Source organism: Microtus oregoni, unplaced genomic scaffold (genome assembly GCF_018167655.1).
Source record: "Microtus oregoni isolate MIOR12 unplaced genomic scaffold, Mior012 000052F_ref0000163, whole genome shotgun sequence".
NCBI classification, from domain to species: domain Eukaryota; kingdom Metazoa; phylum Chordata; class Mammalia; order Rodentia; family Cricetidae; genus Microtus; species Microtus oregoni.
This window is the reverse complement of record NW_024543828.1, coordinates 10759244-10777451: the sequence shown is the minus strand read 5'-3', so window position 1 is coordinate 10777451 and position 18208 is coordinate 10759244. Positions and strand designations below refer to the sequence as shown.

The 18208-nt window shown below is 45.3% G+C and overlaps 1 protein-coding gene across 1 annotated transcript; it reads left to right on the top strand.

Moving 5' to 3' along the window:
- The first annotated feature begins 11392 nt into the window (after positions 1-11392).
- Positions 11393-11617, top strand: LOC121437437 (small integral membrane protein 10-like protein 2A). Its single transcript, XM_041637325.1, has one exon. The coding sequence runs from the start codon at positions 11393-11395 to the stop codon at positions 11615-11617; it is 225 nt and encodes a 74-aa protein (XP_041493259.1).
- The last annotated feature ends 6591 nt before the right edge of the window (positions 11618-18208 follow it).

The window sequence follows — 18208 nt, the reverse complement described above, 5'->3', positions numbered from 1 at the left end:
GCCCTACACAGTATTAGCATTAGTAAAATCAAGCATATTGTACTTTATTTCTTTCTAATGTAATAATAAAAACATTTGAGATTATGGGTTTTCTCTTAAGTATGGCTTTGGTCACATTCTATAATTTTTACACATAATTTTTCTTGATTATAAAGTTGTTATAGTTTTCATTATAATTCCCCCCCTTTTAGCCCAAGTGTTGCTATTTTCATGTTCATTTTTGGTTTTGCTTTATTGCAGTTGAAAAAATGGTTTCATTTCATTGCTGCTTTTAAACCTCAATTTAAAAAGACTTGTATTTATAAAATTTGTTAAGCATCCTAAAAACTATAGAAGCTAAGGTTTCATTTGTGAACACAGTATTTAGAGTCCTGGCCTCTCCACTGCTTTAGTATCTTCCTCCCCGTTCTTGTGAAGGAAGAGGAGCATAGAGAGTGGGTTGCTCCCAATTCTGTCTCCCTGCACACCACCTTCCCTTGCTTCAGGGGAACTTTTGTAATGTCCTGTGAAATCATGTTACAATGTGGGTAACAGTCTGAGTAAGCCAAGAGTAAACCAACTAGGAGTAGTATGGCCTCTCCAAGCAGGCTCAGAAGATTCACCCCCAAGATCCCCTCCTTGCCTCTCCTGAGAGCAGCCAGAACGCACCGGAGTCCCTTAACGGTTTTCCACAGCCCTAGCCTCCTAAGCAGCAGGGCTTCTTTCTTTGCTTGCCAGTTTGTTCACCCAGGACTACAAATAGGCAAACAGTTCACTACTGGTCACCACAAGGTGCCTCCTTCCTTAGCGTTTGCTGGAAACCAGGGTTGGGCTCTTCCAGAAACTGCACAAGTTGCAGCCCATTACCCTCTGTCGGTGCTTGCCTCCTGGCCTGGCCTAAATATGCTTTTAAAAAAACAAACAAACAAACAAAAAACAGCCGGGCAGTGGTGGCGTATGCCTTTAATCCCAGCACTCAAGAGGCAGAGGCAGGCCTGGCTCTACAAGAGCTAGTTCCGGAACAGGCACCAAAGCTACAGAGAAACCCTGCCTCGAAAAACCAAAAACCAAACAAACAAAAACCAACACCCCCCGCCCGGGCCTGATGCTGCTTCTGTAGTCATCTGTATCACAGGTGTAATGCAATGGGAGAGAATTCAACTCTCAGCCTGTCAGCTCGGGAACCTGTTTTCTCAGTCCCCCACTAGGCACTTACCCACCTAGTTTTCGTAAGGGACCAGATGCCTTTCTCCGCTCAGCGCTATAGGTTACCTCTTTTCAAGCCTTTTCCAGCTTACACTGTTAGGCAGGCCTTCTCAAAGATCTAGACAAAACTAATTTCACATTTCCTAACTATATTAAGACGTTAAAATATTGCGATTTTTATATTTTAAAAATTTATATTTAATACATTTCAAAGGATATTTATGTGTGTGTCTAAGCGTATATGCATACCATGTTTGTGCATGCAATCATAGATGTCAGGAGAGGGCATTGAATCTCCTGGAACTGGTGTTACAGGCAGTTGTGAACTTCTGGATGGGTGCTGGGGGTCGAACCTGGGTCCTTGGAAAGAGAAGCAGCTACTCAGTCCTGAGCCATATGCACTACTCTGTGCCCTAATGCATGAATTATGAATTACTGGAGATTGCCTCAAAATTTGAAGGTCTTTTTTATAATCAAAACCTACCTGTTGGCCCTTGGAGAAAGCTATTTTCCCTTATTTTTAAAATACATTCTTCTGGGTGGTGGTGGCACATGCCTTTAATCCCAGCACTAAGGAGGCAGAGATAGGCGGACCTTTGCTGAGTTTGAGGCCAGCCTGGTGTACAGATGAGTTCCAGGACAGCCAGGACTACACAGAGAAATTCTGTCATGAAAAACCAAAAAGAAAGAAAGAAAAGAAAATACACTCTATATATTTCTTTTTTTTTGGGGGGGGGGGTTCGAGACAGTGTTTCTCTGTGGTTTTGGAGCCTGTCCTGGAACTAACTCTTGTAGACCAGGCTGGCCTCAAACTCACAGAGATCCGCCTGCCTCTGCCTCCCAAGTGCTGGGATTAAAGGCGTGCACCACCACTGCCCGGCTCTATATATTTCTTTAGCTATGTATTTCCCCATAAGATTCCCTCCCTCTGTGAAAATAGAAGAAATCAAGTCCCCCCCCCCCCGTCTTAATTGGGAGTGAAAGGACACTGTCTTCAGAGACAGCTCATCCTGGCAGAGTTGGAGTCTCTCATCTTAAGATGCTATTTACATGGTGCTACACACACACACACACACACACACACACACACACACACAACCCGCATGCCTATGTATGCACCAGGGGACAAGAAAGGGAAGTCTGTACTTCCTATCCCAATTCCTTCACTTTTCAGACAAAGAAAAGTGTTATTAGTACTGAGAGGTTCTGTGTTTACCAAGCAAATGACCTTGGCAAAGGCGCCAACGCTTGATTTCTTAACCTGTTGTGACAGTTAGCAAGCCTTTCTGGAAACTCTTAGCTGGGTTTCCATCAACACGCACAGTTAATGGCCCTTGCCTTTGGATATGGGCACCTTTGAGATTGCTACAAAAAGAATGTGGCTGATGTGACTCTGTGTTCGGAGATGAGACCATGAAAGACGTTACAGTTTTACCCACTTTTCCACTCAACACTCTTGGATCCCAAGCTACAAATGTTACTATTTTAAGATCACCATTATGAAGAGGACACACATAGGGTCTTGGGAAGCTGTAAAGTAATGCAAGTTTTAGTATACTCTTGAAGCTAGGATATACATTAAACTAATTTGTTTTAAATTAAGACATTAATTGTAATCTCCAGGGTACACACTGAAAAACTGGCCTAAAACTACAGTTTTTTTTTATAAAAACAAAACAAAAACAAGCCCTACATCTGGTAAAAATATAAAGAATAAATGACAATTGTGGGGAGCCCAACCCTGATTAGTACATCTCCAAGGCAACGGGTAAACCTAAGGCTCAGGGAACATCTCCGAAGAGGAGGTGGAAAGATTTTTAAGAGCCAGAGAGTACCAGGGCAGCTGCTGCTAGCGTCTTCCAGACAGAACAGGGAAGCAGAGCCAACATGGAATCTCAGCGGTATGGTTGCCTAGACAAAGACCTGCATAATGACAACACCAGTTGAGATGCCAACATGGACGGCCAGAATTTCAGAGGTCTCACCCCTAGATGAAGAGCTGCAGGCGATCAGTGGCTGCGGAGAGAAACGGTTTCTCCAGGGACGAGCTCTCTTATAGGTGATCAGTCCCAAAGTGCTCAACTGTAGACACATGTATATGCAAGCAACACTAAATGGACTCAATAGTAGGTGTAGGGGTGTGTGTGTGTGTGTGTGTGTGTGTGTATGTGTGTGTGTGTGCACTTCATAGTGAGACTCTATCTAAAAATTAAAAAACAAAAACTGGACTCAATAGGCAGGTGTGTGTGTGTGCACTTCATAACTTCATAGTGAGACTCTATCTAAAAGTAATTAAAAAACAAAAGATAATACCACATTACCAGGAAAATAATTCATTTAGTAGAGTGTTTGCGGCACAGGCATGAGACAATAAACTGAATCCCTAGAACCCGTTGTAAAAAGCCTGACTCAGGTGCATACATGCCAGTGATATCAGCACTGGGAAGGCAAAAACAGGATAATCTCTGGGGCTCACCGATAAGCCAGCCTAACCTCTTCAGTGAGCTTCTACAAGTGAGTGACCCAATTTCAAAAGCAAAGTGTGGGCTGAGGAGGTGGCTGAGCGGGTACAAGCACAAAGACACGAGTTCAGATCCCCAGCACTCATGTGAAAAGCTGGATGTGCTGGCAAATGTGTAACCCAGGCACTGACGGGTAGGGTGGGGATGGCTGGAGACAAATGGATCCTGGAAGGGCAGTTAGCTTGTAGCTGATCCAGCCAAGAAACTGCGAGCTCTAGGTTTAGTGTGAGACCTTTTCTAAAATAATTAGAAGTAAGGCAATGGAAGAAGATATTCCATGTCAATCTGTGGTCTCTACGTACACATATACAGGCAAGCACACTCACCCATATACACATGCATACAACACACACGCGCATATGCACACACACACACACACACACACACACACAGAAATAAATAAAATGGATATCTCCTGAGGGATGACATTCAAATTTGTTCTGCAGTCTGCACATGTACATGCACAGACACAAACACATACACACAAAATAAAGTGAAACCGTGTGCCAGGAAAGCACCTGTTTAAAATAAAAGACAGGGGGCTGGAGAGATGGCTCAGAACTTAAGAGATTTCCAGAGGTCCTGAGTTCAATTCCCAGCAACCACATGGTGACTCACAACCATCTGTAATGGGATCTGGTGCCCTTTTATGATATGCAGTCAGAACACTGTATACATAATAAATAAATAAATCATTTTATAAAGGGGAGTAGGAAGATACATATATTAAAAAATAAATAAAATTAAAGGCAATAAAGTATTGAGGATATAAGACACAGAAGACATAAAATACAGAAAATATCAAAATGAATACTATACATCCTATCTTTTGTTTGTTTTCCGAGACAGGGTTTCTCTGTAGCTTTGGAGCCTGTCCTGGAACTAGCTCTTGTAGACCAGGCTGTCCTCGAACTCACAGACATCTGCCTGCCTCTGCCTCCTGAGTGCTGGGATTAAAGGCGTGCACCACCACTACCCAACTTTACATTTTATCTTATTGGTAATCACATTAACTTCATTTGATTTTATTTTAGGTGAATGACTGTTTTGTCCCAATACCAGGTGCATGCCTGTTGCCCCAGGAGGCCAGAAGAGGGCGCCAGATCACTTGTGAGTCACCCTGTGGATACTAGAACTCAAACCTGGGTCCTCTTTAAGAGCTAACCCCTGAGCCTTTTTCCCATACCCTAGTTGCATTAAATTTGAATGAGCTAAATTATCAATAAAAACATAAACATTAGCTGACTGGATTTTTCTTTCTTAAGAATGTTATATGTAGGGCTGGAGAGATGGCTCAGCAATTAAGAGCACTGGCCGTTAGTCCAAAGGACCCCAGTTCAATTCCCAGCACCCACATGGCAGCTCACGGCTGTCTGCAACTCCAGTTCCAGGGGACCCAACACCCTCATGCAGGCAAAACACATAGGTGGTTTGCCTACATATGTCTGTACACCACATGTGTGCAGCGCCCACAGAGGCCATAAAAAAGCATCAGATCCCTTTAGGACTGAGTTACAGAGAGCTGTGGGATGTGGGTGCTGGGAATTGAACTTTCATTCTCTGAAGAACAGACAACAACCACTGAGCCATCCCACCTTATATTCCTCTCTAGTGCTGGGATTAAAGGTGTGCACCACCACCTGGCCTCTATGGCTAACTAGTGTGGCTGCTGGGATTAAAGGTGTGTGTGTAGCGCCACTGCCTGGTTTGTATGGCTGACCAGTGTGACTGTTTTGCCTTCTGATCTTCAGGCAAACTTTATTTATTAAAATACAAATGAAATATGACTACAGTGTGGAAAATAATACATTTTAAATACACACACATAACAATATTAATTGCAGAAGAAGAGATCATGAACTTGAGAGGGAATTGTGGGAGAAAAAGGAATGGTCATGACGTAAGTACAGTAGTACATAATCACTATTAAATTCTTAAAAAACTAACTTTAAAAAGTGTGAAAAAAGACTGAACTATCATGTATATCCCTTAAATACATAATTATCATATGCAATTCAAAAATAAAATAATAAATTACATTAAAATGTGCAAAACTGTACCCCCCAAAAAAGCTAAAATTGTTATATTAATGTCAGGAACAGTATATGTTTTATTTTTTTAGTTTTTCTTCTATTTTTGAGATAATATAGTTATATTTCTTCCTTGCCTTTCCTCCCCACTTAATGCCTCCTTTCTCTCTTTCAAATTCATGGACTCTTTTTCCAATGTTGTCACATGCATGCATATATATATATATACCTCAAGCTTATTATTAACTAGTTCTTAAAACTTAAATCAACCCATTTCTAATAGTCTGTATTTTACCACGAGGCTCTTGGTTTGTTACCTCACATCTTGTTTTTCCAGCTGCTGCTGGTGTCTCCCAAACTCCTCCTCCTTTCTCCCTTTAACGTTGCTTGGATTTCCTGCCTGGCTCTATTATGCCTGGCTGTTGGCCAAATCAGCTTCTTTATTAACCAATGATAATAAAATATATTCACAACATACAGAAGAACATGCACATCATTTACATATATGTGGATATATATGTGTGTGTATATCTTTTTGGTATCATATTATATATATAATTTAGAAATTATATATTATATATAATTATATTATATATAATTACTAAGTTGTTGTAACATTTTATAAGGTATTTCTCCTTGCTGGTCAAAATTCTCCATGTTACAGGGGAAACAACATTGATAAAATAGTTTAGCCACTTAACTCAAGAAACAATTAAGGAACAAGGACAGTGAGTCCAGGAGAGATTGATGTCTAAAATTGCTGCAGTATTATTTTAACTGTCCATTCTTTCATCAAAGCCTGACAAGCTAAAAATGGCAGAGGAAAAGCCACAAATAATTCTCACCTCCAAAATATCAGTAAAACTACTGGCAAATCATTTCAATCAGCATTTTAGGGTCATAAAAATAACTCAAATGCTTATGTTTGTCAGGAAATGAAAGGAGGAATTTGAGAAAACAGGTGGCAGTTCTGCTTGTTGTCAAATGAAGGAGGAAGTCTAAGTCCCTCAGATAGTTATTATCTGATCTGTTCAGAGGCTCCCTGGAAGACCCCATTGATAAGGAGGGTTATATTAGACTGAACTTTGCAGTCACCCATAAAAAACTATAGGGTTAGGAAGGGAGTTTTATAATAAAGGTGCCAATCTAGCAGGAAGAGCAATATACCTATAACATTTATGTTTCAGTTAACTAACACCATATCCCTAGACTTAATTTCTATCGCCCAAAAGAAACTAGCCTTGAAAAATGTAATAACTATCCTTATTATCAATCTAAACCTCAGAGATTTAGGCAAGTTCTTACTATATGCTCCAGGCTGGACTTGAACTCACTGTGTAGGCCATGCTGGGCTTCATCCTACCTCAGCCCTCCAAGTTCCAGGATAGTAAGCATGCACTACCATGCCTACTTTTTCTATTACCTCCTCTAAAAATTCTGGCCTGTTTGAAGTTTTTATATCTATAACCATGATTCAAATTCATGTATTCTTCTGGTGTTTTATATTTTCATGCCTAGGCACCAGTATCCCAGTCTAATGTTGTAGACTGAGAAATCTGGGGCTGTAATGAATGAAAAAAGTTGAGGGTAAGTTGAAGTTTATATGCAAACACTCCTTGAAAGAATTATTTTGCTAGGGACTGGAGAGCTTGCTTAGCAGTTAGGAGCACTTGGTGTACAATCATGAAGACATCAATAATTAAAAATGGAGTTTGTTGATCGAGATTTTCTGTCCCACCTGGTCCCACGGTCATTCAGTACCAAAGAAACACACAGAGGTCTACATTAATTATAAACTGGTTGGCCTAGTGGCTCAAGCTTTTCTTATTAATTTTTATAACTTATATTTTTGTCTGTGTTAGCTGTGTGGCTTGGTACCTTTCATCAGTGAGGCATGCTCATCTTGCTTCCTCTGTTTCTGGGTGACAACTGTAGACTCAGCCTTTCCTCTTCCCAGAATTCTCCTGTTCTTGTCACCCTGCCTATACTTCCTGCCTGGCTACTGGCCAATCAGCATTTTATTAAAATACAAGTGACAAATCTTTACAAAGTACAAGACCATTGTCCCACAGCATTCACCCACACACACTTTTTTTTTCAAAACAAGAATTCTGAATCTAATGTCCCTTGTTTAGCTTTCTTCCTGACCATTATCCATAACAACATGTATCCAACACTCTAAACAAAGAAAAATATCCATTTTTTGAGAATGTGGGCATAGTTTTTCTACTTCCTGCTGACTGGTGGCACTGATAATCTTATGGGTACCTAAAGAACATTTAGAATTATGAGCAAGTCCTGACTGGAGTATCCTGTGAGGCTTGATCATCTCAGCCAGCAGTTTTGAATCTGTTCTAGATGTAGAACTCAGACATCTGGGCCATCTGGATTTCTCAGGAGGTCTTCTTTGATCAAACTTGAGTTTTCTTAACCCAGAATGAATCCAGAGCCTCTCATTTCCTGTCTAAACAAAAGCAAAGCCTCTTCTCCAAAGTAACATATATTTTGACTTATATTATAAAGTCAAGGCATTTTCAAAATACATAGGTTGGATTAATTCAGCAACATTTATAATCAAATGTCGTTTAGCAGCCGTAACACAATAACATATAGTATCAAGACTCTGTGTATTCTCCATCTTTACGTGGCTTTATTTTAAACTCTATTTTTTTTCTTTTTCTTTTTAATTTTTGGTTTTTTGAGACCAGGTTTCTCTGTGTATCTGGCTGTCCTGGCACTCACTCTGTAGAACAGATTGTCCTTGAACTCACAGAGATCCACCCGCCTCACTGCCTCCACCTGTTGGGATTAAAGATGTGTTCTACCACACCTTGAATTCACAGAGATCCACTGGCCGCTGCCTCCCAAGGGTTGGGATTAAAGGTATGTGCCACCACACCTTGAACTCACAGAGATCCATCCACCTGCCAGAGTTAAGATCCCAAGACTGTGTAACATGCCAGCCGCACCTAGCAAACACCCATAAGTGATTCTAGTGCTGAGATAGATAGACAACTTCTTGCTTCTGCACAGGACAAACATATGCAGCTACACAAGCACGTGCAGGTGTATGTCCCTGCTAGCATGCATGTACATACACACATTTTTAATGTGTTTGGCGTTTGTTCATTATAAATACAATTAAAATAATAACACAAAAGTAAGACCAGCCTAGGTTACATAGTGAGTTCCAGGCAAGTATGGCTACAGATTGAGACTGAATCAAAAAGTTAGGTATATGAAAGTTTAAAATAGTACTTTTTTTTTTCATCTTTTGAGACAGGGTTTCTCTGTGTAAGAGCCCTGGCTGTCCTGGATCACTCTTTGTACACCAGACTGGCATTGAACTCACAGAGATCTGCCTGCCTCTGCCTCCCAGTAAGGGGATTAAAGGTGTGCACCACCACACCCAGCATTGTAATCTTAGTTTCTAAAGATACTCAAAATCAGTGATTTAGAAAACGCATTTGCCCATACACGGCCATTAGGGTATCAAACTCTTACATTCAACCTGGCACTGTGAATTCTCTTCACTGCAATGAGACAAGGAGCAGCTAGAATAATGAAAAGACAGAGAACTGTTTGTACACAATAAGATATTCTAGTTACCAAGTTTCACAGTATTGACAAAAAGATCCCTAGAAACAAGCGGAAAGTTTGTCTTCTTCCCTGCACACAAGATGAATGCACAGAAATGTGTATTTCAAGGGTAGGAGGAAGGCTCCAAATGTAAAACACAACGTTGACATGCCCAGTGTAATGATGTGTTCTGTCTCTTTAAGAGACAAGCCACGCTGCTCACTGCCTCCCCAAGCCAGGCATGGAGGCACAGGGGGCAGAGATGGTTTTTTGGTTTGTTTGTTGGGCTTTTTAGTCCACAGGCTCACCATGCAGGCCTGACTGGCCTGGGACTTGTTATGTAGACCAGGCTGGCCTCAAACTTACAAAGGTCTGCCTGCCTCTGCTGCCTGAATGCTTAGGATCAAAGACTTGTGCAGTCATACCTGGCAGTGACACAAGCTTAAAATCCCAGATCTTGGGAAGGCAGTGACAGGCAGATCCCTGGAGCTTGTTGACCCTCTCTCTGGTCTACTGGAAGGGCTCTTAGCCATGAAGAGATGGTCCAACAACTGAAGTAAATAGGCTCCATGGGTTGTCTTCTCGCCTCCACACACAGGAATGCATGCACACCTATGCATACATGTGAATCCACACAGGAATGCATGCAGACACATATACATACAAAGATACATTTATATATACTAATGATGAACAGGCATATGGAAACTGAGATTAAAGGTCCAAAATCATTTATAGTGCTTTCAAAGGAAATGAGTATTTTTGAGTAGCTATAACAAATGTAAAAAGGATCTCAATGCCAAAGCATACGAATTTCAATAAAAGAAATAAAAACATCTTGATGAACAAAGACAGACTCTATTCTTAACATGAAACAATCTACATAAAAATGGTGTCAGTTCTCCCCAAAACTAGTCTATTTAATACAGTTTCAAGCAATGCCTTTTGTACTCACTATTTACTTCTTAAATTATGTGGGTATGCACAGCCCCTAGAATAACTAAAGATGTGCTGTCAAATAAAAATAGAATTTGGAGGGATCACTCTACTCCCTATTAATAAATACAGATGATCTTTGATTTACTCTGAAGTTTATCTAGATAAATCAATTTTAAGTGGAAAATATCCTAAGACGAAAATGCCCTTCGGGTACCTAACCCACTGAACACAGTAACTGAGAAACGCTCTACAATGCGGAATCTTGGCTGTTTTTCTCTCACCCTTGCATAGGTGACTGAACGCTAGCTACCCACATCGCCAGAGACTATCTGGCTTTGGGTTGGATTTGGTTTAACCTGTTGATCTAAAGATTAGATGCTAACGTGAAAAGGCAGCCAGCAAACACAACAGAAATGGAACAAAATGCATGCACCATTGATCTGATGGCACTGCTTGGGGCAGTTCAGGACATTATGCAAATAATGAGAGGTGCAATGAGTCCTTGGACCTGGTTCCCGAGGAGGCGGTGGAAGAGGGCTGTTAGCGTGCACAGGAGAGAACTACTGGATATACTTTCCTATAGAATTAGCAAAAGTGGTCCACGAGAGCTGGCTAGTCCTTAAAAGAAATAAAAACATCGTGATGAATTCTAGAGTATTTCTCTAGAGCTAGTCCCTGCAGCGCACCATTCACGCCGTTCAGTATTTGTGCACTCTAGGAATAACAAGCTGAACAGGTGGGACAGGCACTTGGTTGGTATGAGACTTCGTGGAGAGAGGGTTCCCATCTGTAGGACTGAGGTAGTAAGGCCAAGCAAGCCCGGCCCGACCTCTGCCACCATTCTGTAGCAGCAGGACTCAGGATGAGACAAAGATACCTGCTGAACTAGGTGGGGGGTGGGGGAAAGAAAGACTTCTGCCCAGAGCCTGAGGCGAGGGGGCGGAGCTGAGCAGCTGCAGGTCTCACAAGAAGGCTGAGAGCCACTGAGGCTGCGGGGTGGTGGGTGGAGCACTGGAGGCTGCAAGGACCCGGAGCCCGAGGGCGGGGCTGCAGGCAGCCTTGGGCAACTTGTCGCGGTGCAGCACGGTGAGGCACACTGAGCTGGCTCTGCGGCGGGTGAGCGGGTGAGCCAGGCCGATGGCGGTGTCGACGGCCCTGTCGGCTGCAGCCCTATCCGGCCTGGTAATGCGATTGTCGCGTTGGGCGGCGATGCGCGGCTCCTACAGCGCTTTCTGCAAGGGGCTCACGCGCACGCTGCTCACCTTCTTCAACCTGGCCTGGCGGCTGCGCGTGAACTTCCCCTACTTTTATATGGTGGCCTCGGTGATGCTCAACGTCCGCCTGCAGGTGCGGATCGAGTGAGCCATCGCCCGCCACAACAGCGGCCCCCCGGGTGGAGAGCGCCATCTGCATCACCCGCGCCACCCCCCCATCCCCTCCAGGCGGCCGCTTGAAGGACCTTGGGGCCGCTCAGGGCCCAGAGACAGTGGCGGGGGGCGCAGACGGAACTGCCTGGGTCCCTCCATTTTAGGCCTCCGCGGAGGGCCACAGTACTGCAACCCATACTGCAAAAACCCTTCGCAGCCGAGTCATTTTCCGCGGCATCCAGAGAATCATCAGAGTCTGGCAAACCTGTTGCCTCCGATTGGCCAGAAAGAGGGAGAACCCGAAAGAGGGTGTGCTACTGCAGGATTTACCAGGCCCTGTGCAGTAAGGTAGGTGCGGACAGGTTGGAATGGGGGCTGGTGGGTATAACTCGTTTGTGGAAATAGGGAATACGCCATGGCACACCTGCTGCGTAGCCAAGCTTAGAAACTGAAAAGGTAGGCAAGGCTCTCCCGTGTCTCTGGTGGTGGTCCCATGATAGGGTATCGGGAGACAGGGAGCCCCTCTCACCCACCTCCAGGCCTCAAGTCCCTTTTTTGTTTGTTTGTTTTCGAGACAGGGTTTCTCTGTCTAACATTTCTAGCTGTCCTGGAACTAGCTCTTGTAGACCAGGCTGGCCTCGAACTCACAGAGATCCACCTACCTCTTCATCCTGAGTGCTGGGATTGAAGGCATGGACCACCACCACCCTGGCTTCAAGTCCCTTTTTTGTAGAAGCCTCCTAAGATGTAACCTGAACCCCGAATGACAGAGTGAATTGGGCCAGTGAGCCCCCCAGGAAGGTGCTAGAAGAGGAAATATTTGTCCATCGGTCTCCCTATGTCAGGTGGTCAGATAAAATGGACAGTTCTTTTCTGAACCAAACCTCAGGTCTGTCCCCTTCTTTGCATGCAGGCCCAAGGTTAGTCTCTGCAGCTCTGTGCAGCCCTTCTCCAGACTGCCTCCTGCACTCTTGGGGATGGGGCAGGGGACTGTCCTCTGCCTGCTCCCCCTGCTCTCCCTGTTGCTCCCCTAACCCAGTCTGGGGCATTCCTGAGGCTCTCTGCATCTGCAGACAGGAAAGAACAGGAAATATTGGTTACAATCGTCTCTTTCCCCCACAGCCTGCTTCTCCCATCCTCCCTGTCTGCCCAGCAGCACCTGTGATGACACTGGTGAGACCCAGAAGCCCATCTTCCAGCCATGAGCAGCCTGGCAGCTGTGTGCCACAGGATCTGGGGAAGTGGGAAGGATTCCAGCAGCAAGCATCTGCTGTCGGGATAGGGTGGAGAAGCAGAGTGCACAGGAAGCCAACTCTGAAGTCTTTTTTTTCAAGCCTTGGTCTTCTGGGTGATGTCTCCCTTCTGTGATCATTTCAAGATGGATCCCTATGTAGAGATGCCTGCCTCTGTTCCTGAGCAGCCCGGGGAGCAGCTGAGTGAAGAACCTGCCTAGAAGAGGAAGGGCCTTTCTGGTAGAGGCCTAGAGAATGGTGGGGTTGCTCAGGCCTTCTGGCCCCGACATAAAAAAGATGCCAGTGTCCCTCGGGCACTGATATTTCCCAGTAACACTGTGAGGGAGACATATTCCCTCATCTCATGAACACAATGGGGCTCAAGTACCGGGCGTGGTTTGCCCTTGTTACACACAGAAGAAGGGAGGAGGCTCAGCCTGCCCTGGACCTGCATTCCCCCACCCCTTCTGCAGTCTTCTCCATGACCTAGAAGGACACTGGGGTGGGGAGGGATTAGAGAGCTGCCAGGGGCCTAGGGAGAAAGAGAGGCTGTGGGTTAGGGTAGCTGGGTATCTGCCTTTCCTTGGAGTGGACTAAAAGACAGGCAGATGTTGAGTTCATGAACAGAGAGGTTGGTTCAAGAACTTCCTGAAATTAGTCCTCTCCACCTCTCTGGTGCTTGACCAGGGGCCCCCAAGCAGTTGTGTGGTAGTGGACTGCAATGATGACATTGTGGTTCATGGGAAGTCGAGGAGCTACAGGCTGAGACCCATGGTATGGCTCTGTTTCTTTGTTCCCAGGCTTGTAGCCCCATCCCAGGCATCACATGGGAAAAGCTTCTCCTCCAGATATACTGAGCACAGTCTGTCCAGGAGGCCCTTCTTAGGCTAGACTCTCCAAATGCCCAAGGATGGCCCAAGGGATACTTTTACTATGTCTCCTACACTCCTCAAGCTTCTCTGGCACTGGTATCTCAAGGTCCATGCATTCCATTCCTGATATGGAAACCTTCAGCATGCTGGTCAGCCTTGGCCTACTGGGAGAAATGAGTATGGAGATGGAGGCCCTGCCTTCTTAGACCTCCTGCTCCAGGAAGCCCCTCCCTGCTCATGTCCAGGTATGGGCTATGGTGTGAGGTCAGAGGCACTGGCAATGGACTGGACTCTGGGCCAGTAGATGCGGATAGAACTAGGACTCTGCTTTGTGTTCGTGTCCCATTCTGGCCCTGAGTAGTCTGTGAGCCTCTGTTTTCCCCGCCCCCTTGGTTACTTTTCTTCCTCCACAGTGCCCTGGCTGTGTGATGGGGTCGTGATACACTTTATCACCTTGCTGTCTGTATTGCAAGCAGCAGAGCTTCAAGCAGCTCAGAGACTGAACCCGGATGGCTGTACATTTACATTTGTGATGAACTCTGCTCTGCCAGCACTGTCTGGTCAGAGATGCTGTTTCTGATGTTGCCCCAATGTTGTTGTCTCTCAAATTTAAAAGAAAATCTTCGAGTTCAGTACACCAAATACTGCCTGGATGCCTCCTGTTTTTCTCTGGTGCCATACCGTACCTAGTGTGGGAAAGTTGGTGGGGTGCGAGACAGCACTGTCCAAGCCCAGCAGGGGTCACCCAGAGAGCTGATCAGGGAAACTGCAGCTTCAGAGCCTCCTCCTAGACCACCCTTGACAGAACCACCACCCTCTGCTCCCCCCACACCAAGTGGGTAACAGTAGAGCCAGGACCAGAATGTTCCAGTTGGTCAAGAAGGTCTTTTCTTTGCTTCTAGAGACTGATGTCAGAAATGTTTAACTGAAGTTGAACTTCAAGGGTAAAGGGAAGTGTAGCTGTGATCTTGGAGGTCACTTGGTGCTGGTCAGAATTTCTAAGAAGATAAATGACCCATAAGGGAATGGTGCTGAATGCCTGCTATTTCGTGGCCTTGGGAGTCAAAGTCTATTCTCTCAGAGTAACATTGCCCTGGGCTCCTTCAAAGAAACCAGGAACCAATCGGATTGAGGTGAGAAGGTGGTTGACAGACAAGCTGCCCAGTGGTGGCGCACGCCTTCAATCCCAGCACTTGGGAGACTGAGGCCAGCCTGGTTTACAGAGGGAGTTCCAGGACAGCCAAGGCTACAGAGAAACCCTGCCTCAGAAAAAGAAAACAAAAATCTACAAATGACATTAAGAAATTGGGGAATCTGGGTGGTCATGGCACACTTGGGAGGCAGAGGCAAGGGGATCTCTGAGTTTGTGGCCAGCATGAGCTACAGAGTGAGTTCCAGGGCTACACAGGAAAATCCTGTCTTGAAACATGTCCCTGCCTCCAAAAGAAGTTGAAGAAAATAGAAAGAGGGAGTGAGGTTCAGGGGGAGGGCGGGAAAGGAGGAATCTAGGAAAGTGGATGGGGAGCTCCAGGCTGGGTCCCTCCAGAAGAGGCCAGAAGCCTGGGAAGGAAGAACGTGGAGCGTGCGGGTGGAGAATCCACCATACACTAAAGAAGCATGCTTCAGCAGAGGAGTACAGCCTGAGTTTAGGGGCTCAGGTTATACTCATTACAAGGCTCCAAGCACTCCCCGGGGGCCAGGGAACCGGAATAAGGACAACACTCCTAGCAGTGGTGGAAGTGAGTCCCTGTGGCATCTGCCAGTCCAAGCACAGATCTGAGCCTCTGAGCCTACCCTCTCCATCCTGCTCACCTCATTAGCATGTACTCTCAGATCTCCTGGACCAGCAAACCAGAGGAGGCAGGCAGGCTTGGCCTGTCATGGTGATAGGTGGTGCCAAGCAAACGCCGAGCCAAGCTCTCCGCCTTAGTTCTGCCAGATGCCTGGTACAGAGGTACGGCACAGCGCACCGCACAGCGTGCATTGGTTTGGTTTGTTCAGTGACCTTCTCGTGCTTGTGGGCATTCAGTGGTGGAAAAGCTGTGTGACATTTGTCAACAGGTCATGGAGCGGCCTAGTTACTAGGAAGAAAAGGAACTGAGTGATGAGAACTGACCTCCAAGGAGATCTTGCCCGGTGATTGCACTGTGCTTTGCATTCTGAATCTCAGCATAATCCCACACCTTTATCCTCTGTCCAAAAAAGAGGTGGGGTCTAAAATAGACCAGGAAAGAAAAGCCCATTTTCTGCATCCCTGTCCCTGGGTAGGAAGAGAAAGGCGGGCTGGAAAATGGTGGAAGAGCAAAGGTAAAAAGGTCCATTCTGCGTGAGGTCCAGGACTCGGATAAGAAAGCCTGGGCTTTGGGGAGTTGACCTGCTCCAAACCGAGCTCTCTATGGGGAGCAGCTAAGGCCATGCAGAGATGGGCCACCTTCTCTCTGTACCACCTCTGGAAAGTTCTAATCTTAGTGACTGAGTCAGGAGAGAGCAAGTTGGCAGTAATCAGGCAGTTCTAGGATAAACAGAGCAAAATGTATGAAGAAAGTGAGAAGAGCGAAGAGCAAACAAACGTTCCTGTCACTGATCCCCTGCTGCACCTCCCACAAAGGCTGCGGAGTCTTGGGTGAATGTGGAGGCACAGGGGAGTAGAATGTGAAACTGAGCTGTGGCAAATCCGTTCTTCGTTCCTCCCAATTCTTGCTTATCATTCAATATAGTTGATTTTTTTTCTATATTCAAAGCTGCCTTAGCCCCTTATAGGAAGGTATATTGCATTTCTCCATGTTTTCTCATGCCCTTTGTTTCTGTTTTCTGGAAGTTTTTTTTTGGGGGGGGGGTATCTTTTTTTGTTTGCTGTTATGCAATTTTATAGGCGATGAAATGACAACTGTCATGAAGGATAAATACGTGGCATACTCGTGATGGGTTTCTAAATACATGCTTTTAGATGTAGATGAAAGGTCGGCATGGGTGGGGCTTTTGTTTAGCTCCAGCATCTTGGTACCAAGTTACTTTCCTCAGCTCAGCCAGGGGTGAGAGGCTTTTTTGAGGAAAGGGTCACATTCTGGGTCACAGCAGCATTTAAGAATGCTACAGTCTGCCAGGCAGTGGTGGCGCACACCTTTAATCCCAGCACTGGGGAGGCAGAGGCAGACAGATCTCTGTGAGTTCGAGGCCAGCCTGGTCTACAGAGTGAGTTCCAGGACAGGCTCCAAAGTTACAGAGAAACACTGTCTCAAACAACAACAACAAAAAATGCTACAGTCTTCCATTGCCTCAAGCTGGGTACAGTTCTCTCTCTCCAATACCAATATATTCAGTTGAGCCCATTACTTTCCTAAAACTTTTCTCTCTTCACCATTCATGGCCCAAATTAAATCTTGTCTCCTAGTCTCTGTGGACAGACATCCATTAGGCTTATAACTATTTCAGTTTGATGCATTAAAATGGCTTATTATAAGAATCCATTTTAGATTCCTTTCAATACACATTAGGACAGTATGTGGTCATATGTCTATTGGCCACTTGTATTTGTCTTTTCAAACAGAAGCACTGTGTTTTTAAAAAGAGGAAATGGGGTGTTCTTTTCCATCATTGATTAATGGGAAATGATTTCGGGCCAGGCTGTCAGCATGAATGTGTGCGGTAGACAAGTGGCGATTGTTCCATCCTCCACCCTCTCTACTAACACATGGCATAGCATCATTTAGGAACACTAGCTGCTCTCCAAAGTGAAGCAGACAGAAACAGCAGGCGGCCAGAACGATGAGTGGGACCGAAAGCGGGTCTGGGGGGGGGGGCGGAAAGTCAGCCAGCAACAAATAGGCACCCCGTGCAGGGTGAGGGCAGGGTGGGGGTGGGGCTGTAACTATGTGATTTATGCGGGCCTTTGTGGTACCAGTGTACTGTTTGCCACAAACGGGAGCCAGGACATCTTGACTTGCTTGCTTGTGACTCAAGAAAATTAATTCTCATGTCCAAGCCGTGGCTTGAAAGAGGCTCACCATCAATCCCCATGAGAACCTTTCTGTTAACATAGGCTTCATACATGGCTTTGGGATGAACACCTGACCAACTAATCTAAGGGCTTAGGAATTTCTCAGCACAGAACTGTGATGCCATGAGCAGAGCCTTTCTGAAAAGGTTCCACTCAAACTCTACTTTGGGAAACATGAATTCCTTGCATTTTTCTTGTTCATGGGACTTCCAGCAATCTTTGTCAGACTGTACTCAAATACATATTGCTGCAGCTCCGTATGTACCGAAAGGTATTCACTGAAGCAAGTTCACTGAAAATTACATATTGTGGGGTTGGGTCAGAAACACAGACATAGGCTGTGTGGTGGTGGCGCACGCCTTTAATCCCAGCATTCAGGAGCAGAGGCAGGCGGATCTCTGTGAGTTCAAGGCCAGCCTGGTCTACAAGAGCTAGTTCCAGGACAGGATTCAAAGCTACAGAGAAACCCTATCTCGAAAAAACAA

What these genes read in the sequence shown, in the direction of transcription:
- LOC121437437 (XM_041637325.1), top strand. Translation starts at nt 11,393, where the DNA reads ATGGCGGTGTCGACGGCCCTGTCGGCTGCAGCCCTATCCGGCCTGGTA.